The 22606-nt window shown below is 40.4% G+C and overlaps 1 protein-coding gene and 1 long non-coding RNA gene across 7 annotated transcripts in view; one reads left to right on the forward strand and one right to left on the reverse strand.

The window, feature by feature from the left end:
* Positions 1–22606, reverse strand: part of HFM1 (helicase for meiosis 1) — a 77460-nt gene that overhangs the window by 31824 nt on the left and 23030 nt on the right. For all 6 annotated transcript variants that reach the window (XM_059728042.1, XM_059728045.1, XM_059728044.1 and 3 more), the window contains 11 exons: positions 22388–22549; positions 16852–17052; positions 16685–16773; positions 14911–14954; positions 14720–14821; positions 13585–13730; positions 12441–12535; positions 9157–9290; positions 6013–6060; positions 2137–2217; positions 1551–1642 (listed from right to left, as the gene is read on the reverse strand). In XM_059728042.1, coding sequence (XP_059584025.1) covers positions 1551–1642; positions 2137–2217; positions 6013–6060; positions 9157–9290; positions 12441–12535; positions 13585–13730; positions 14720–14821; positions 14911–14954; positions 16685–16773; positions 16852–17052; positions 22388–22549 — 1194 coding nt within the window. The remainder of the gene's footprint in view (positions 1–1550; positions 1643–2136; positions 2218–6012; positions 6061–9156; positions 9291–12440; positions 12536–13584; positions 13731–14719; positions 14822–14910; positions 14955–16684; positions 16774–16851; positions 17053–22387; positions 22550–22606) is intronic.
* Positions 226–22482, forward strand: LOC132250764 (uncharacterized). The gene is made up of 3 exons (XR_009462375.1): positions 226–779; positions 16952–17069; positions 22396–22482. It is a non-coding gene; the product is annotated as an uncharacterized LOC132250764 (long non-coding RNA).

Genomic DNA, 22606 nt, shown 5'->3' on the forward strand with positions numbered 1-22606 from the left:
TTTCCCCCCATTATTTCTTCCAATTTCTTTTAGCACTATTAAATGATTTCCATTTGCCCTTGTACTATTACAATTAAAAGATCATCAAACAGTCCTTGTTGATTGTAGTCATCATTTTTTTGGTTTTTATACTCAGGCATTAAGTGACATGCAAAGTGAAAATATTGCTTTAACTGTTGAAAGACAATTATTCCGTTTGGGTTTATCTAAGATTTATCTGTCACAACCAAATTAGGTAGTGCCCATGTCACAAACAAGTAATAACCATTTAAAACAGTTTTTTCTGCACTAGGTTAACTAAGGGTTAACAATAATGATAGTAACCACTTTTTTTCTGCGCATGTCAAAAAGAAATTTATTGCTGCGCCACTAACAGAGATAAAAACTTTTGCCTTCTTTGCTTTATATAAATCATTATAATTGGTCAAAGAAAACATGGAGTAACCCTGTGAAAATAACAGCCTAGCAAAGACCGCTAGATAACTGGCGATTCTAATTAGATTGATGACGTGGCGAAAAACAATTGGCTATCATACAAACAAAACCCGCTTACATTTTTCGCAAAGTCAAAGACAACTCTGCCCACACCTTGGAGTAAATCTGACAATTTGATCAGTTGTCAGCGTCTTCCCGCCGCGACCTCCCTGGCGTACCCTTGCCCTGCATGCCCGATAAGCCGACCACCGGCCCGTATATATATATCTGCAGAATGACTGAACGACGATCTCTAAGCTGTAACTAACTAAATATCTCTGACCTCCGTCTTACACCACCTTGACGTGAGTAAACAATCTTGCTTTGCAACCGATAAGCGTCTGCCTAATTAATTCCACTCCAAGCGTTACAAGTACCCGCCTGACGGCCTTCTAAGGCCCCGGACCCTTATCTGCCCGGGTGGGAGTCAGGGAGAGCTGCTGGCCGGCTGCCCTGGGTCCCGACATTATCAAGCTGTTGACACTTTATGAAATGTAATCTACATAGTAACAATTTTTGTTGCGTGCCTCACATATTTCCATTACTTGCTTTCCTCATTTTAGTAGTGAAGATAGCTGTGTGAAAACAGGAACTTTACTTAACAAATAATTTGTACATGCTTATTCTTCACTTGAAATCAGAAACTCCTTTGTGACTTTATAAACTTTAGAACAAACAATGGCAATAAAATAAAGAGAGGTTAATAACAGAGATCAGAAACAAATAAAGTAGATGTTTTCTTTAAAATAAATCTTATTTTCATGCAATTTTTCTTACTAGTAAAAATAATAGAAGACAGGGAAATGTATAGGAATCAAAATTAATTCAGCAACTTGCATCCAGAGATTAGGTGAAATAATGCAACATTATTGATGGAAGAAAACAATAAGAATTGAAAGATCTCAGAGGATAACACACACAAAAACTTTAATATTGTGATTCATTTTGATACACTTTATGAAACTTACACATCAGAAAAAAACTGAACTTGGAGTAACTAGAAAACCAAATGAACCGTATATTTAATTCTGTTTTAAACTGGACACACACAAACTTTCACAGAAACATTAAATTACCAGTTCGGATAAAGTCTCTGTTCCTTTAATTGTAGAAAACTGTTTCACTGTATCAAATGCAATATAGTACCAAGCCATTAGTCTTCCATTTTCTGTAGAAGAAAGATATTAGATTTTTTTAGCTCATTTGTTTTTTTTAATGAGATACAGTGTTCCTGCCTTTTAAGCAACAGAACTGCATTTTTTAAATTTTCTTATGGTAGGGTCTTAGTGACAGATATACTTTCTCTTGATCTGCAACCAAATTTCCAGTGACATCAATGCAAGGGATTTACACAGGTTTTCACATGGGGAAAATAAAACTTCTTTCATTTGATCAATAAACTTCATCTGAAAAATATATTCATTCTGGGCCAGATCCTGCCCTCAGCTATATGTCCTACTTCCAATGGAGATACACAAAGGTGTTCCCAAGTACAAATATATGATTTTCTTCTCATTATCTAACTGCTGCATCTATAAGAATTTCTTATGAGAACTGCAACATCTAATATATATTTTTAAAATCTTATAAGGTAAAAAAAAAGATTTTTCAATATTGACTCAATAGCCCTTAGTCAAAATTACTTCAAAAAATAAAGGTTACCTGTTGGTCTGAAATTCAGTTTTTCATCCATCTTGATCAAGTCATGAGAAGCTAGATCATTCACATTCTTCAAACTCAATTCTGTCCACAGTTTAAAAAATACATATTTAATACATAAAAAATTACTATATTTTTCTACGTACCAAGCAAAAGTTTATGCTTTAACTTTACAACCAAAGCAACTGTTCTAAACTCAGCTGATCTCCTAAAGCAGTGGTGATCAACCTCTGGTCCGTCAGCCAGATGCAGCCTGCAAGGCCATGCCATCTGTCCTGTGGGTCTCCCCACAAATCCAGAAGTTTGGTGGCTTGGAAGCATTAATTGCTGCTCCCCTGCTGCCAAATTTCTGGACCCATGGAGGGCCCTGGGGACTGGATGACATGGCCATAGAACACACCGGTGAGAGGTGGGGCCGGTGCATAGGAAGACGGCTTGCACCTGCAGACCAACCTCATCTTGGATCAGGCCTGTGTACCAACCCATCACCATTCATCCAGCCCACAGGGCCAGAAATGTAAGTGCCTCTATCCTAAACGGATACCCCTCCCAATGGTGAACTCAATGAAAACACTTCTTGTCATATCACTAAGGAAGGCTCAAGCCTTAGCATAAATATTCTAATAGCCTTAGTCTGTCTGTCTGTCTGTCCATAACGCTTTATTCGCACTCTGGTTGTCTGAAAAAAACAATCAGAGTGCTCTAAGAGTGTTCCAGACAGGAGGCGGCAACTGAGTGGTCAGAACAGGCAGTGGCGGCACGGGGTGCTGGCCAAGGGGATGGCAGGGCAAGGTCCCCCACCACCCTGCTCCTGGGAGATGGCAGAGGTGCGGAGTGGTAGGTGGGTGCTCTCCATCTCCGCCCCCTCCCCACTTCTGATCATATATGCGAGAGCCCAGCAGGAAAAATTATGCCGAGGAGAAACCAGCACAGGTTTGTAGCAGGTAGATCATGCCTGACTAATCTAGTCTCTTTTTATGACCAGGTTACAAAACACCTGGACGCAGGAGTAGGGGTTGACATCGTCTACTTAGACTTCAGGAAGGCCTTCAATATGGTATCCCACCCCATACTGGTGAACAAGTTAAGAGGCTGTGACTTCGATAATTACACAGTCCGGTGGGTGGCAAATTGGCTAGAGGGTCGTACCCAGAGAGTGGTGGTGGATGGGTCGATATCGACCTGGAAGGATGTGGGCAGTGGGGTCCTGCAGGGCTCGGTCCTTGGACCGATACTCTTCAATGTCTTCATCAGTGACTTGGACAAGGGAGTGAAGTGTACTCTGTTCAAGTTTGCGGATAATACAAAACTGTGGGGAGATGTGGACACACCGGAGGGCAGGGAACAACTACAGGCAGACCTGGACAGGGTGGACAAACGGGCAGAAAACAACAGAATGCAATTTAACAAGGAGAAATGCAAAGTGCTGCACCTAGGGAGAGAAAATGTCCAGCACACCTACTGCCTAGGAAATGACCTGCTTGGTAGCACGGAAGCAGAAAGGGAACTTGGAGTTGTCAGTGTGATGAAGTCATCAGAAAAGCTAACTGCACTTTATCATGCATCAGCAGATGCATGACGAACAGAACCAAGGAGGTGATACTTCCCCTCTATCGGGTGCTGGTCAGACCGCAGTTGGAATACTGCGTGCAGTTTTGGGCGCCACACTTCAAGAGGGATGTGGATAACCTGGAGAGGGTCCAGAGAAGGGCCACTCATATGGTTAAGAGCTTGCAGGCCAAGCCCTACAAGGAGAGACTAGGGCACCTGGACCTTTTCAGCCTCCGCAAGAGAAGGTTGAGAGGCGACCTTGTGGCTGCCTATAAATTCATCATAGGGGTGCAGAGGGGAATTGGTGAGGCTCTACTCACCAAGGCTTCCCTGGGGGTCACAAGAAATAATGGCCATAAGCTAGCAGACAGCAGATTTAGACTGGACATTAGGAGGAACTTCTTCACAGTTAGATTGGCCAAAATCTGGAATGGGTTCCCAAGGGAGGTGGTGCTCTCCCCTACCCTGGGGATCTTCAAGAGGAGGTTGGAAGGGCATCTGGCTAGAGTCGTCTGAACCCAGCACTCTTTCCTGCCTATGCAGGGGGTCAGACTTGATGATCTATTGAGGTCCCTTCTGACCCTAACATCTATGAATCTATGAATTCCTGATGGGCGGTTGGCTAGTTCAACATAAAAGTCTTAACTTTAAAAATACTAACAAATATGAAAGAAACTATAGCAAGAAAATTAGAGTATCAATTTAAGCATTCAATTACAGGTCTGAAAAATACATACTACACAAGATTCCAAATATTTATGTGTGTTGATAAGTGTGTAAAAGGAAATTTGCACACTATACTAAATGCATCAGCATATATTTCATTAGTTACAAAGTCAAATGAACCAATTTAGACACTAGCACTGGATATCTGAATGAGAACGATGATCAAAGTGTTTTATTGTTATTTTCTCTTTCAAAACCAAGAAAATTAAATGCAAGAATGACATTAACACAATGTTGAGATTTTAAATGCAGATGTGTCAAGATACTCAAAAGTATAGTTTCCACAGCAACCAAAAAATCATCCATATTGCATGCAAAATATATGAAGATAGTAGTAGTAGTATACATCATTGCAAAATACTTCACATATGCAAGGAAGGTAAATTATAGTGTATATAAGAATAATAAAATTGAACTACCAGATTAAAAATCTTAGCAAGGACCAATTTTGTATTAATAACAATCTTAAATTGAAATAATATAAAATAAAACATTGTATGTTTTGTTTTTATACTGTAAAAATAAAAGACACTGACACTTAACCTATTTTGTTTCCTCTGTTTTTATGGGATTGTCATAAACTAAGAGGTAATATTTAAAGGCTCTAAAAAATAATTATCCTGTGTTAATGGCCTAACAAATTAACTTCTTAAAAATGCTTATGGTAATTTTTAGCATGTTCTATAAAGAATTCTGAATATAAGTGATCTTTTTGTATGTATAAAGTCAGATGTTTATTTCCACTTGGATAAGAACTCAACATATAAAGTATCTTAATTTGATGGCATCCTTGTTTTTGATACTGCATTATATATGTGTAAATATAAAACTAAGTTTGGCATAAATGTACCATAGCAAGTCATTCTTAGAAGACCCGATAAATCAAATACATTTGAGACATGCATATGTATATCATATCCAGTCATACAAATTTTGCAAAGTGTATAAGATTTATTTTGACATACCTAAACAACATGAATAATTCAAGCAATAAGCGCAAATATCAGGCAACAGAGCAGAGTATATATTAAAGAATATATATTTGCTCTACAGGAAAATATCATGGCCTAACAGAAAGGAATACTCAAGTCAAACTGGTTGAACAGCCAAATCAACCCACAAACATAAACAACGTGGGGAGTAGCATATTCAGCCAACTGCTTTGAATTAGTGAAACCACACCACTTTAACATGATCTGCTACAGTCATTGTTTGTCCAAAATTCCTCTCTCAGCTTCCTCAGGAAGTTGTTAAGGGCTGATGCAAAGGTCTATCTTATGGAGAAGTAGTATAGACAGTGTATCTGTGTACAACTTTTTATTATGATTAATGTACATAAAAAGCTGACACATATAAGCATGTGCTTGAACAGAAGGTATTTATTTGTGTTTTTCTGTATTACGAGGATATCTTTATAGTATTTATAATTAAAGAATTTTAGGTAAGTGAAAGTAATAGGGCTATTTAAATAACAAGTCACAAAGTACTTGATTTAACCAACTGATTCAAAATAAATAATATCTTGTTCTGTGAGTAAGGCCACTGAAATTAGTGGAAGAATCTGGTAGGAAATGCAACTGAAAAAGGTGAAATGTTACTGACCTTGTAACTTTGCTTCAATTCCAACTCTGTCTAATCCAGGTGAAAAACCTCAAGAAAAAACAAATGGCATTTTAAACTAACATATTCTTGCATTTAATTCTCAGTAACACTGGCATGTGGGAAAAAGGTATAACCGGAATCTGCAGAAGTGTTCCCTGTGTTTTGGGCATAAGACATGCACAGCAAAGCTGCAGTATTTTTACTGCCATCAAGGTTTCTTGAGCTTGTGTAGGAAAAGTAAAACTTTCCTTTTTCGTGACTAGCACCACAATAGCGAAGATACATGACACATTTTTAAATACAATACATTAAATTAAGCAGCCTAGAACAGACCGCATAAACTCTTTGTACTGACCATAAGGAAACCTTCCATAGCAAAATATTGTAGCCCACATGCAGACATGTTTCTACAAAGAAAATAGTCACTCTCCCAATAGAAACTAGGTGCATACAAGCACTCATTCCATTTCTTCCACAGGAAACATGCTTTCTCCAGGAGAAAGATGTAGGTCAGGGATGCTTAAAATCTAATCCATGAGTCCGATCCTGCCCCAGCACTGGGTTATCTGGCCTGAAGGGCTCCCTGCAGGCTTGATCCAGGTGTGCAGGGAGAGTGGGATCTGATCCAGGTGCAGGGTCTGATCTAACCCACAGACCAGCCCTGTCCCATTCATTTGGCCTGTGGAGCCAAAATGTTGAGAGCACCACTGTACTAGGTTGAACCCTGGAAGATCTCCCTTGCAAGAGGGTTTCTCTTGAAAGAATGAATGCCTGTACACTGCTCCACTCTCCTCCCAATCCGGTCTGCTGTTCCCCGCTCTTCCCCAGACTGATGACTGCCAGCTGGGCATCACAGGCACCTATGGTAAGCTGGAGGCATGGGGACCCCAGCTTGGGGAAAGCCTGTGCCCAAGTAATAACTACTTGGCTTCCCATTGCCGCCCATGCCAGCCAGGTGAGAGTTGGAGGCTCAAACTGGACAGCACATTACAATGATTTAAAAGCCAAGGGTCTGCCTGTAGACATCCTGCCCCCTTCCCAGGCTGCTAGTTAATGGGCTTCCCTAATGGTGGGGGTGGCCCAGGGAGCAGCCCCGAGGCAGGGGCTCAAATGTATGTATGCTTCAGCTCCTGTGCTATTTTTCTAGCCATAAGAATTTCAGAGAAACTATTTTCACAAGAAATGAACACCTGTCTGTGGCCACAGTAATCAAATGAATACATAACCAAAAAGATACACAGTGTAACACCTCCCCTGAATCAAAGCAAAATCTTTTCAACTTAAATAAGTATAGTTTGCTATGCATTTGCATGAATAATGTAAACATTGTCCTAGATAATGCAATAACATCACTGTCCTAGACACGTTACCCTCTGTTCATCTGAAAAACATGTAAAATCTGCTCAATTTAGAAAAAGAAATTACAATTTCAGTACCTGTTAAAACAGGAATCACAACTTCTTTTTTTACAATAGAGCATTTAAACTGGGGGAAGAAAATCAGTTCATTTAACAAACCACTAAATTATAAAGCACTACAAGATACATTCATTCATTCAAGTGTTTTTACTAACACAGAAATTCCATTAGATCCAATTTAGGACTTTGCTGTTTCAAAGTACATAAAGCAGAACATGGAACTGCTCGTTTCAGTTTCATTTTCTCCATCCCTTTATGTTATTTTAGCAATAAAACACACAATATTAGCACAAGGTATTTATAACCCCTAATTTGCTCAGAAGTAAGAATCAGCCAACACACAGGGGCAGCAGTGACTTCCAGTTGCCCTCCCTTGACCTTCCTTGCCCCCAAACTCAAGGTAGCTGTTCCAGTCTCTCTGCCCTAGTCGCCACTGCTTCTCTCCTTACACTAAGTGACTTGCTACTCAACACACTAAATCTGAAGGCTGCAGTCTAGAGTTGTATTACCACTCTTCATTCATCAAAAAGTAACCAAAGCTCTCATTAACTTCATGAAATTGTTACTCTTCTCCTCATGACACAATGGAAATACTTTAATACTGTTGCTGGAATATTGTTTCTTTGTAAAACAGCCCATGAAACAACAGTATTCAACTATAAACAAAAATAAGAACTGCTTCCTACCAGAAGTGTTTACCTAGCAGACCTCCAACAGCATACAACCTTTTTCTACTCCCCACTCCCAACAAATTAAGAGCATCACTTAAATGGTGTTTCCATTTCCTACCAAAACAGGAAGGAAATAAACAAAACCTTTGGTGAGCTTTGTTTATTTGGATTATAATAGGACAAAAGTCTTTTGTCCTTTACAGTACAAGCCTTACCTAGTAATTGCCTTGGGTTTGTGATCATTACAATATTTTATATTTTAATTGAATTGTGAAACTGAAAACTTGAAAATTTTACAATGAAGAAAATCATAATAAAAAAAAGTTAGGCATCACACTAAAAGCTACTGAATGTTCTTATATCTATAATTTCTTTCTTTTCTAGGTCCTTCATGCACCTATTAATCCCTGACTTCCTACTTGGTTCAACAACCCAGAATGCATATGCTGGTGGTGTCAAAAGGTTCTATGATCAGTGCTGAAACAGAAAACCTGCCTTTGGGAGGAAAAGACAGATCTGTTTTTATTCTATATGAAGCAGTTTTATGAATGTTAATATTCTTATTTTATCTTCTATAAAATAAGGATATTAAAAGCCTTTAGAAAAACTATTCAATATTAAATAAAAGTTGATTTACCTTTACCTCAAAGGTAGATACCCAGCACTGAAAAGTGATAGTAATATATCATTGACTTAGAATGGGCTGTGCTTTCTCAACAGTGCGAAGTGGGTAATCCTACGACTGAAATTTTGCACATCCGTTAATGAAAAAGTACTTTATGTTGAAAAGCCTGATAATTAGGTTAATAAGGTCAGAATTATTTTTTCCTAAAAATGTTCCAAATTATATTTAATAGCTTGTTTTTAATCTCTACTGAAATAACACTGTATAACAGAATATTAATATTAATTTAATATAATTTCTTACAAGCAGAAAATTATTATTCCTCAAAATTAATGCAGTTTACTATAACCTACTTTATCTTGGACATAACATAATAACATAGCATAATCTAATCCACTATCATAGACTAATCAATTTAAAAGTAACAAACCGTAATGAACTGGATTTTTCAGAGCTCTGATGTATAGGAAAGTTGATCTTATCCATTCCAAAGCTATATTCACATTTGTTATGGTATGCAGCACTATTTCCGCATTTAAATGCTCAACAAGATGTTTATGTAAACTAGTAAGAAATAAAATGAGCAAATTATAAATAGAATTTAAATATGCACTAATGGTATAAAAACCATCAACATTTATTTTTTGAACAATTATACAATGTATGTTATAGGAAATATTCCACTTGTTGCTGCTCTTTTTAAGGGACTTAATATGAAACCCCCCACAGTATTTAAATGTAATGTCTCAACAATTCAGCAGGAGAGAGAGAGATGTGGTTTTGACTGTTGTGGCTCAATATAACAGTATACAAAACTGTCTATATTTAAAGGTTACATCACATTCTTGGTATTCTGAATGCTATTCAAGAGACAGCATTAATTAGATTTTATTTAGATTTTCAATTTTAGCTTTTAATTTCTGTCATAGTTCTGCATGATGAACAGATCCAAGGAGGTGATACTTCCCCTCTATCGGGCACTGGTCAGACCGCAGTTGAAATACTGCGAGCTGTTTTGGGCGCCGCACTTCAAGAGGGATGTGGATAACCTGGAGAGGGTCCAGAGAAGGGCCACTCGTATGGTTATGCGCTTGCAGGCCAAGCCCTATGAGGAGAGACTGGGGCACCTGGACCTCTTCAGCCTCCGCAACAGAAGGTTGAGAGGCGACCTTGTGGCTGCCTATAAGTTCATTACGGGGGCACAGAAGGGAATTGGTGAGGTTTTATTCACCAAGGCACCCCCGGGGGTTACAAGAAATAATGGCCACAAGCTAGCAGACAGCAGATTTAGACTTGACATTAGGAAGACCTTCTTCACAGTTAGAGTGGCCAGGGTCTGGAATGGGCTCCCAAGGGAGGTGGTGCTCTCCCCTACCCTGGGGGTCTTCAAGAGGAGGTTAGATAAGCATCTAGCTGGGGTCATCTGAACCCAGCACTCTTTCCTGCCTATGCAGGGGGTCGGACTCGATGATCTATTGAGGTCCCTTCCGACCCTAGCATCTACGAATCTATGAATTTTCTAATTTTCCCATATATCTCTTTCTCTGTAGATGTTCATATCAAGTGGGTTCTATAAACTAGTGTCTTCTGAACTCTCTTGTGTAAAACTTCAATGCACAGCCTGGTTCTATTTTTTTTGTTTTGTTTTTGTCTTTTTGGACATATTCTCTCATTGTTTCTGGTCTTTCAACACATATTTGCAACTAGCTTGACCACTTTAAGGAAGAACTCATTCACTTCAAGCATAATGCATGACGAGCATTCCAACAGATAGAAAATATATTTAGACTAAACTCATTCAGTCTTAAATTGCTGGTTACCAAAAGACACAACTTGCACTTTCCCGAGTATCTATATATCTACAAGGATACATTTCAGAACAAACTGCTACATACAGAAGCAGAATGGTGGATAAGAACATAATTATTACAAACAAAACTAACCAGTTGATTTTAGCAGAAACTATATACCAGAAGAATTTCTGAGCGCTCATCTCTAACATTAAGCAGTTGACATTAACAAGTCCTTATGAAGCACTTCACATGTCTGTTTTAAGGGGAAGCAACAGGGGCAGATCCAAAGGGGTACAGTGACATACCTGCATCCCCCCTTTTTGACCACTTGGTAGAAGTAACCAGGGACTTTTGTCCTCAGAGAGGTAAGAATTCCCATCCCTTTCCCCTCCCATGCTCAGAAGCATGTCCCCTCCCCTTCCCTCTTCCCCATTTGTTGCCACCACTGTGCCTACTTTCCTAAGGGTGAAAGGAACTCCACAACTGCTCCTGCTGGGCTGTGCAGAGACTGGGTTCAGCCCAAGACAGTAGCAGTGGGCAGACAGGTTCTCCTGGCTGTTCCCCATCAGCCTGGGAGTAGGCTGGGGGAGGCGGGGGTCCCTTCTGCCCACTGCCGCTGTCCCATGGGCTAGCCCAGTCCCTGCACAGCCGAGCTGGAGCTCCCCTCACCTCCAGGACAATAGGTACATCAGAGAAGGCAGGAGATGGGGAGGGAACATGCCTGTGAGCAGGAAGGGAAAAGGTGGGGGGGGAATTCTTGCAGGTGATGGGGAGGGAACATGCCTGTGAGCAGGAGGGGAAAAGGTGGGGGAGGAATTCTTGCATGCTTTGGGGATTTAAAGAAGTGCCCGGTTGTTGCTCCCATGGCACAGTCTGCCTGCCTCCGTGCAGAGAGAAAGGGAGGAGGCAGGGAACAGGGGGAGATATAGCCACCCCTACAGGACTGGTCACTGCACCCACATCTGTAAAATCCTGGATCCACTTCTGAGCAGCAGCATTGATGTTAAACTTATAAGAGTGCTATAAAGCCCAGCTTTTTTCTTGGACTGCTGAATAGGCAAAGGACAGATAAGTGAGTGTTTGATAAATATTTGGAGTTGTTCTTATATGGTGTTTTAATTTATTAGATAGATCACAAATTCAGTAGCTATTTATATGAATGCATATGAATAGTTATATGAATGAGTTATTTATATGGATTATGTGAATTAGAAATAAATAGGCAGGGATAGGGTCTTATTGAATATCACATATCACTACCCCATCCACTCAAACTTTATTAGCAAGAGTGCCACTTGCGGTATCTAAACTCCTTAACCTCAGCTTCCGTGATCTGCTAAAGCTTCAGAACCCAGACCATGTCTTTCCTTTCCTAGCATTTATCTCATTCCCAGCTTCAGCCTCATCTAAGCTGCCATCTCCTTCTAGTCTGTCATCATCAGTACTGCTATTCTGACTCTACCTCTATCACATCAAGAGACAGGGCAAAGCACAATTTGATAACTGGTAACTCTGCAACTCCAGCACCCAGTGAGTCTCTATCTCCACCTTACTGCTAGGTTGAAGAACTCTATTTGTAAAATGTTTCTCTTTTTTCTTGTTGCAACAGTTTCTGTTCAATTAAAAGTGTAATTATTTAAAAAATATAATTAACACAAAAATGGGATTGTATTGCTGTAAAAGGTGCTAGATAAATAGCTGGTTTTCTTATTTATTAGCGTTCTCTGAGGTGCTGAATAGATAAAATTGAAATTTCCATCTTTGTGTAGCTCTATATGATTTCCCCACAGGCCTATCTTTTATGTTCACTGAAATGAATTTCTTCTGAATAAACCAAAAAGAACAAGAAAATATATGCTGCTGGGTCTATGTAACATTTCTATTTTTCACATAGCATCCTTCTGGCAAATTATTTGGTTACCTGCTCTCTATTGTATCTGCACCATTTAACATCTGTACATACTTCTCTCTTGTACTTAAGCGAGTCATAATAACAGCTGCAGCGGTTGTGTCAAACTGAAAAAAACATACATTCTCTAAGATTTAGCTGGGAATCCTTACTATATATATGGACTGTTCCATACACACATACATGCATGCACACATACCCCACATCTTGAGACAACTGAAATGAATTTTAAAAAGGTACATTTAATCTACTGAGAAATGCAAATGCTTCAATAACTGAAAGGCAAGCCCTGACAAAGTCATTTGCACTTTGATTTATTAAAAAGTTGTTAGCAGTTGGCTCATGATCCTAAATTACTAATTATAAAGTATACATACATTAGAGAATAATAGGATCAATACAATACAGTACAGCCAATATAACTTAAGCACATGCTCAAAGTTTACTTTACCAAATCAGAACTTTCAGTAGTAAAGTAAGCTTGTGTAGTTTTTTTCTAATGGACAAAATTAATAGCATATGAATTCCTATACTCGTTCAAATGCAAGCCCCCTCTAGTCTTTTTATCTGTCTCCAATAGTGGCCAGAACTAGGTGCTTCAGAGGAAGTTCCTGAAACCTTTGCAGAAGACAGATGTGGAGTAATCTGGGGCATTGGTTCTATAACATTCAGTATTCTACAAACTTCTTTTGTGTCCTCTCTCCTATTTAAGAGGGGCAAACCTAATCTTTTCAATCTCTTTACTTGACTGTTCCATGCCCTGGATTATTTCTGACCCACCTCTCAACCCTTTCTAGCTCTTCAGCATTCTTCTTAAGATGGGAATGCCATTATTGCATGCACACAAGACTGCACCACCAATTTCTATGAAGACATTATAATATCCTCCACTATCCTATTTCTTATGCAATTTAGCACCTTATTTTTTTTACCACAAAGACTGAGGAGAGATCTTCACTGAACAATCTACTGAGAGCCAGACTCATTTCCTGAATATTTAATATTTAATATAAACTCAAAAAATAATTCAGGTACAAATTATAAAACTTTAAGAAGCAAATGCTACTCTAAAATTGGGGGTACATTTACCTCTTCCTCTATATGGTTTTACAAATTCATCTTTAGAGAACGTGTATACAAAACACAGTTAACTTACTTGTGGTCTTCCTGCTCTCCCAATCATTTGCAGAATATCAGTTTCACTATATTCTTGAAACATTCCTCCAACATAATGCATTGTGGATTTTATAACAACCAGATGTGCAGGTAAATTTACTCCCATAGCTAAGGTACTAGTAGTAACTGTATCAGATTAAAAATTAATTTCATGATGAACAGTATCAACATTTCTGTATATTAGCAAGACTTTATACAGAGCAGTAAATAAATGGCTCAGTATGAGGTGGCAAGGATGACCAGCTTTTAATAAAGGCAATGGGAATTAAGGTACTTGGTGCCTCATAAATGGGCCCCACAGTCTTTATATGTATTTATGCACAAACACACTAGAGATGCTCAAACTTTCAGCCTGGTGGGCTAGATGAGGGATACAGGGCCAGTCCACAGGCCAGATACCTTGCAGGATTGGCACCTGAATCAGGCCCAGCACTGCCCCAGTCTAGCCCCAGCACCCCAATATACAGTTTTTCACTGTATCTGATCATCAATATATCAAGTACTGTCAAATACTATTTTAAAACCTAAATTCATCCAACACATTTGTATTTAAATATTTCTGCTATTTACAAATAAAATTCTTTGTATACCGTTCCCTGGATACCAAAACTGAATCAGTAATTGCTATTCATTCAAATCCAGTCACTGTCTGAATACAGCCATGAGTTTCTCTTTTTGTGCAATAGCAATATCTTTTAAGGACTATTTTTTTTTTATTTGCCTGTAAAGCACCATGCACATCATTATCATATTTTGTCATATACGTAGGCTACTCTTATGAACTTATTTCTTCAGAAGGGAAAACGAAAACTGAAGTTAATGATAGTTATAGGTGCATTGCAAATTCAGGATTCAACCACAAATTACAAGCCCAATCATGCAGATACACTGGAGTTTTACTACTACTAACATCATGACAGCATTCAAATTGTGCTAATTACTTATCGAAGCAAATGGATTGTTCATACAAAGGCTTGTTTTCACAGATTAACCTAAAAGTAAATATTAATGTTTGAATCATATTTACTTTTATCAAACGTAAATCTTCTCATCTTATACGAAAAGAAACAAACATAGGAACAATATTTTGACTTTCAGAGTTTAAATTTACTTACAAAGTACAGGCAAGTCTCCCACAGTAAATGCTCCTTCAATTATTTTTCTATCAGATAACTCCATACCAGCATGATGATAAGCCACACCATATATTAAGAGATCTGAAAATGAAATACTATGAATTATCTTCACAAATTTACTCAAGCAAATGTTAAATCCTGTGGCTTAAAACGGTAAAATGACAATTTACCTCTTAGTTTGGAATCTTTTATTGAATTTGCAGACCGTTGTAATCTATACAAGGGAGAGATAAAAATTATTAATATTTTTAAAATCACACAATTTACATATCAGACTTCCTCATTTACAAATAATATGTAAAGATAAAAATATATTTTGTAAAGGCACCACTAACATGCTCTGGACTTCTGTGCATTAAGTCAGTAAAACTTGAATTCAATATGTAACTGCTCACCAGCTCCATCATATCAGACTACCTCCTGATCACCAGTCCTAAATCTTTACAGCGCCTCTACAAAGAAGTGTACAGTTCAGGAACAGAAGTTCAGAACTCCCATTGCTCCCCCATTCATTTGTGAAAGTTTCTCTCCACTATCACTGAAAGTGAAGAGGAGCATCTGGCTTTGAATAAGTATTGTAGATTTGGATCTATTTTTGCACAATATACACAATATCTTCTTTAAGAAAAGCCTGTTTGTAAATCTTAATATTTTTATCACATAAAAAGGATGTGAAAATTTGAACTAATAGAAGAAAGTATCTATGGACATTATCCTGTACTTCCTCAAGTCCTATTCATGCCTTCAAAGAACTCTTACTTCAATGAGAGTTTTGTCTGTTTGTTATTAATGAAGAGTGGTCTAGAAGAAGAAATGAGGACTACAACTGTTTGGTATAATACTTGAAATGTAGAAAACAGAAATGCATTTAATTATTAAAACCGAAAATTATGGATTAACTCAAGTTGTTTTAAAACTGTTTAAGAATGGCTTATAAACTTTAATGTTAATATTGAAGTAAACACAAAGGCTCTGGTTCAATAAAACATATAAGTATGCACATATGTCCATCCCAGTTCAGGAAAACATTTAATTATGTACTTAGCTTTCATTGATGTAAATGGGAATTAAACACCTATATCTAGATATGATGTCCTGAACTGAACCTTAATGAAAACATTTTGGATTCAATTAAACAAATTAATGTTCTTATTGGTAAAAACAAATTATATATTAAATTGAAAATGTATCCCCAATAGTAGCATAGAGTAGGAGTGGGCAATGTTTATGGGCAGGGTGACAAAAATACCTGCAACCTTGCCTTTAAGATGTTGGAGTGCCAGGGGCGGATAGCAGGGGAGCTGTGAGGGGTCCAATCCTTGTTGTGGCAGCCCAGCCTTGGTCCCTTCCCAAAGTGTGTGCCAAGCAAAATGCCTTCACATGCCAGACTTTGGCATTATGCCAGGGGATGCCTACCCCTGGCATAGAGAATACTTTGATATAACTCCCTGATGAAGTAAGTAATCATAAACAAAAATCTGGGCAGTGTTTACTAAGAGACTTGATCCTGCAAAACTTAAGTATGTGTTTAATGCGACTTGGTGTAAACAGTCCAACAGGACCACATATGACATAGGACTATCACATGTGCAAATTTTTGTAATGAAAAAATTGAATGAATTTAATGTTAATGAAAGGTACCCAAAATATATTACTGCAGAATAATTTCCTTTATTTGGAAGAAACAAGCAAAGGTTGGATTTGCTGCAAGTGGATTATCTCCACCACTACTAGAAGAATCAACTGTCCTAACAAAGGACTCTATAGCCATAGTCCATAGCCCCTAGTAAGATTTCTCAAGAATCCTTTTTGTGATAATCATTTTATGACAAACAACTCTCTACCAGTAGCTGTACTAATCCCATCAACTTTCATTTCATAAGTAATAAGATTGGCTAGAATATCAGACATGTATTACTAACTTAGAACAAATATTTAAAATACCTTTGTTTCTGTTCTGTAGTCATTATGAATTTAGCATCTTTTGCAAGAACAGAAGCAGCTTGCTGTACTCCTTTCCTTGTGGCACAAAACTATAAATAAAAGAATACTTTCTGAATTAATTGTACTGCGAAATAAACATTTTTAAAACCAGTAAGAGAAAAACATACCACAAGTGCTGGTTTTTGTTCAGAGTATGTTTGTATAACACTTGCTATTTTGTAGTTAAGAGTTAAGTCAAATTTAAATTCTGTTTGGTTGCCACTGCAGGGAAATCCAAGAACAACTTTGCGAAGCTTCACTGGTCGGAAATTCTCATCTATTTTCAAACATACAGCAGGCTTCTTATCATCTGTCAGCCATTCTGCAATCTTTGAAGAACAAGAAAGTATGTTAAAACAATGCTTGAAAATGATAGCTCTGCCATTAAGTATGCTGTGCTCTAACAATATATAGATAATAATGAACTGGTTAAATTCTTCTTGCCATTTCAAAAGTATTAACATTTTAAAATACATTTTGGGAGCGTCTACATGTGACTCTATGTCACCGTAGCAACACGCTACGGCGCCATAGCATCAGCAGTCACAAACTGCGACACCACAGCTATATCACCATAGCAACATGCTCCCTCATTATAGTGCATTGCTATGGTGGCATAGCAACTAAAAATAACTGCATGGCATGCAGCGCGCAGTACCGCCAGTTACTGTGCCATCATTTAGTACTTACTTTTGAAAGTACTAAATGATGGCACAGTAACAAAGGCACCAAAGAGACACATGTAGACACACCCATTTTGTAATTAAAAAAGCCAAATTCAGTTTTAAATAGGACAGGTATAATTAAGATCAAAATCTATCCGCAACCTATTAAGACTTGTGCTTACAACCAAATACACTGATAAAAATACAGAACTGTAGTATATTGTTAATTTTAGACTAAAACTTCTGTATGGCTGTATCATAAATTATATTTGTTTTCATCAAGATAGTAACCATCAGCCAACAGTTCAGAAATGACAGCTTTATGTAAGAACTCACTTAAAGTAGAATTTGCAACTTCTTTTGACTTTTATTTATCCAAGCTTTCAGGATACTTCAATGAACTGAAGAAACCAAAGAAGCTGTTTTACTTATATTACAGTAACTGAGATTCTTGGAGATACTGTGGTTACTGCAAATCATATCATAGGTGTATATACACCTCATATGAATAAGACCTAACAGCTTCCAACAAAAATGCACATGTACCCTGAAACTCCACATGCTCCTGAATGAGGGCATCAAGAGCAGATCCATTTCCAAGAACCAGAGTTACTGTAGGATAGGGTAACCATTTTATTCTTTGAGCATGTCAGGGAGGACTCCACTATAAAGGACTACCTATCAGCATCTACTCCCAATACAGTAAAATTGAGGAATCATTATTGATCGAACAGACAATTCCCTTCCAAACTGGAATATGTGGATTGCCACATCCAGTTCATGACATCTACCGTATCAGCTGGTTACTTCTTCTGGCTGCCTTGCAAGCTGCAAAGACATTGCTGAAGCAGGATGTTACTTACGCTTTAAACCAGGAGCAGGCAATTATTTGGACCCATGGGCCACATAGGCAGTTTTGGGGAGCTGTCGTGGGCTGGTCAGTACCCTTCTCTCCCCACCATCCTGGCAACAGCCTGGAGCACCTGCACCCTGTGACTCCTCACTGCCACCAGTGCATGGCAGCAGTTGAGCACAGAGCCCTGCTGTGTAAGGCCTCAGTCTCATGGGGAGTGGTGGGGACCTGCATGCACAGCCCCAGCCCCAGCCCCGATCCACCCATACCTGCTCTGGACCTGCCCCAGCCAAAGTGGACCAGCTGGACCCAGACACGCAGCCCTGACCCTGGCCCACCCTGTTCCTGCTCTAGACTGGCCTGCCCATAATGAGCAGCAGCGACAGCCGGTCAGAAACTGCTGCTGGGAATGGGGGAAAAATGGCCACCTCCTCCTTGCTGCTGCCAGGCCATTCGTGCTGCAGCTGCCCAGAGCCCGCACCCAGGCTGCTCTGTGGCTCCCCTCCACTGCCACCACTGCCCTGCTGGGGAGCCTAGAGGTAGTGCTGGTAGTGGTGGCAGAGGAGCTGCAGGGCAGCCCAGGGGCAGGGTCCAATCAGCTGCAGCAAGAAGGGCCCAGCAGCGGCGAAGGGGAGGCAGCCGCTTTTCCCCAGCACCCAGTAGCAGCTTCTGCCCTGCTACCACCACTTATCTTAGGCAGGTGGGCTTAGAGTAGGCACAGATTGGGCCACAGTTGGGGCTGTGCACACTGGTCCTCGTTGGCTTGCTTCAGTTGGGGCAGGTACAGAGTAGGTGCAGGGTGGGCCAGGGCCATGGCTGTGCACATGGGTCCCTGCCAGTCCTCATGGAGCTAAGGCTGGAATCCAGCTGCAGAGCTGCCCCAGCTCTGCTGTGCGCCCAGGGCAGCGGGACGCACCATGGGTTGGATGGCGCCTGGGCCAAATGGGACCTACCATAGGCCAGACAAAGTTCCTCCATGGGCCAAATCTGGTCCGTAGGCAATATTTTGCCTGCTCTTGTTTTAATTGCAAAGTACAAGTAGGGCTTGCTAGCCAGCTGATAACTGGTGGATCACACCCATTTAAGTCTTTGGGATGAGAATATTGACTTCTCAGTACACTGAATAGGCCACAAAAATATCAGAAGGGTATCTGAAGTGCTTTATTTGAGCTAAGTAGTAAAGTAGGGCTTGGCAGATGTCTAAAGTCTATCACTTCTTTTTTCTCAATGAGGAGCATGGTTTCAGGAAGATTTTTGAAGTGACTGATTGATTCAGAATTCTGAGAGCATTTTGGGAATGAATTTAAGATGCAGTTTTATCACTTTGTACTTGTGATATAATGGTTACAGTTGCATTATAGGGCTTATGGTCTAAGTTCTTCCATAGGGGCTTAGATCTTATCAACGCTGAGTTAAAGTGATGGCTGTAACAGAGACTTGGGCAAGAGCCCTGTTACTTAGACAAGGTCGGGCCAGATTGACCCAATGATGAACCCTGCCAGGTGGAAGGGATTGCACACCTGGGAAAAAAGCAGGTGATTAGCCTGCCATATGAAGCATAAAAATGGCAGCGGGGAAAAGACTTTTGCCTTCGGGCACCAGGAGAAGGAGCAAGGAGTGGCGGCACTCTGGAGAAAAGGCAAAGGAGACTTAACCGTGGAGAGGAAGAAAACTCCGAGGAGGGTGAGACTCCCAAAGTGCACGGCAGGTCAGTGCCAACAAGGTTTACCTTACCAGGAACCCAACTGAATCGACAGGGGCAGGAGGAGCTGTGATGCCAGATGGCGAATCCCTGAGACACAGCAGGACAGCAGCAAAGAGGCTTGTACTGCCAGTGGCTCCTGTGGTGCTGGTGAGTGCAGGGCGAGCCTGAAACACCGGGCAGCGGACTCCTGAGAGGTGCGGCAAAAAGGGCTTGCCTTGCCAGCGATACCCGTGGAGCCGGTGAGTGCTAGGGCGGAAGCCTGAAGCACCGAGCAACTATTTCCCCAGGAAAGCTCAGGAGGAGAGATCGTGCCCCCACTGAGAGAAAAGGGGACAGGGGTTGACCCCAAGACTGGGTCCCAGTGGGAGCGTGGAAACCAGGAGCAGGAAGTATGTTTGGGAGAGAGAGAATGGCCAGAGACTGCCCCTGGACCACACACACACACAGAATGAGTGAAGCAGAGGGCGTGTACCGCTAATGAGGTAATTGGCGGTGAAAAGTTTCTACCCTGCACATACGAAGTAACTAATTCAACGAGGTTCTGATTGAAACACTAACTACTTCGCCAATGAAGCAGCTGGCAAGAATATAGTCATTTTTGCATTGTTAACCCTTACAATAAAACTTACACTATAAGCAATTAACATCAAAGTGGTATTATTTTGTCCAAGAATAACTAAGACCTTAACCTCCTTTCTTTTTCCTATTCATCCAAGTCGTGGCAGGCAAGTATAAAGGAGAGTCAAGAATAAGATTGCCCATCCTGCTCACAATGGCAACTAGAATTACCTCTTGATAGTAAAGTGGTATAAAGCAGTGGTTCTCAAATTTTGTTGTACCAGGACCCATTTGTAAACACTGATGGCCAGTCCCACCCCAGTAAATAGTTTAAGTAGAAAACATCCCCTCCAGCCCTGCCAGTGCACCTCACTCCCAACCCACAGCCCCCCCCCACCTCTCTAGCCCTGCTGGTGCCTCTCATTTTTGGCCTGCTGCCCCCAGCCCCCTAGCATATTAGGAAGAGAGTGGATATGCAAGGAAGGGGTGAGTGTGGGGCATGTGCCCCCCCAGATTTGTGCACCCACAGTGGGCACAGGGCTGCAGCCTGGCTGGACTGGCACAGGCAGGAGCTGCCTTCACAGCCCAGTAGGAAGACTTCAGCGTGGGAGAGCAGAGCAGGGAGGAAAGACTCATTGCTACCACTGTCACCAGAAGCCCTGTGCCAGCCATGCTGCCAGCAGTGTCAGTAGCAACAGATGCGGGCAGGGAGGAAAGGGACCATGCTGCCCTCACCTTCTGCTGCCAGCCGGTTGTGCACCAGGCTGCGGCTCTTCCCCACCATCATGGCCTACTTGCCGCTCCCCTCAGGCCACGGCTCTACCCTAGTGAGGAGGTGGGGTGGTAGGCACTATTACCTGTGCCCCACACCCCTTGACACATTGTCTAGGTCCGCCCCCTCAATAAACTTACCTGAGGGGAGCTGCTCTTCATGCTGCCAGGCTGCCACTTGCATGTGTGTGCATGCATGTACACATGGTGCCCCCTGCCTGATTGCCCTCCTCCTGCTCCCCCAGCTCCAAGCAGACCCTTGCAGGCTAGGACTCTGCTAGCCTGCAAGGGGAAACCCACTGTTTCCCACACTTTTCTCTTGTAAAAGAAAATCCATTTTTAAAGTTTGTTGATCCATTATTTAAAGTTTGTTTGCAACCTTTTCATATAGTCTTGTGACCCACTTTTGGGTCAGAACCCTCGGGTTGAGAAATGCTTGTATAAAGAACATTCTGACAGAGAACTGAAAGGAGGCTCCATGAGTTGCAGGAAGACCACATTAGGGTCCTAGGTGAGAGAGAAATTAATGACAGAGAACTAGGTGTGACGATGACCTCTGATTAATTTTGACAGTATAGGGAATGAGAAAACTGAAATCTGACTGGAATATAATATAGTGATATTCCTGCCAGGTGGACTCCAAGATTAAGTGCCAATCCCACCTGTTGCAGGAGCAAAATACAGCCTAGAATAGTTAGAGTCAGAGTCTCCACCAAATTCGTGGTTTTCAGCTGCCCATAAGGCAAAATCTTTTCCATTATGTATAGAAGATCTTCTGGTCAAAGCATTCCTGTTTTTAACAATGAGCTTTTGAACTTGTCAAAAAGACTTTTCTGTTAGTGTTTTTCCTCCAGCCATTATCCAGGCTATTTGCAGGAAGATAGGAAGGCTATGCAGGAGTTAACATTATAGAAATGGATTACTCAGTGCATATACATCCTAGAAAGAGACAGCCAGCCGAAATAATCTTGTTTCACATGCATAAAGCACATGAGCAACTACAGTGGGATCCATACTATTACTTAAATTTCTGCCTCTACAACTGACCTCAAATGAGCAACAACTACTTAAATCATATTTTTTAAAGAATGTAATTAAAAATTTATTCTTACATCTTCAGCATTCGGGATTGTTGCAGAAACAGCCACAAATCTCATGGAAGGAACTGTGTTGGGATTCTCTGAGCTACATGAAAAGGAAGATTGTACCGTTTTCATCCGACTGACTACCACCTCAAGTGTTGCACCCCGGCTTTCATCTTTCACAACATGTACCTATTAAAAACATTGTAGAATAAGATCACTTGTTTCTTCCATTTATCTATAAATATA

This window comes from Alligator mississippiensis, chromosome 5 (genome assembly GCF_030867095.1).
Source record: "Alligator mississippiensis isolate rAllMis1 chromosome 5, rAllMis1, whole genome shotgun sequence".
NCBI classification, from domain to species: Eukaryota; Metazoa; Chordata; order Crocodylia; family Alligatoridae; genus Alligator; species Alligator mississippiensis.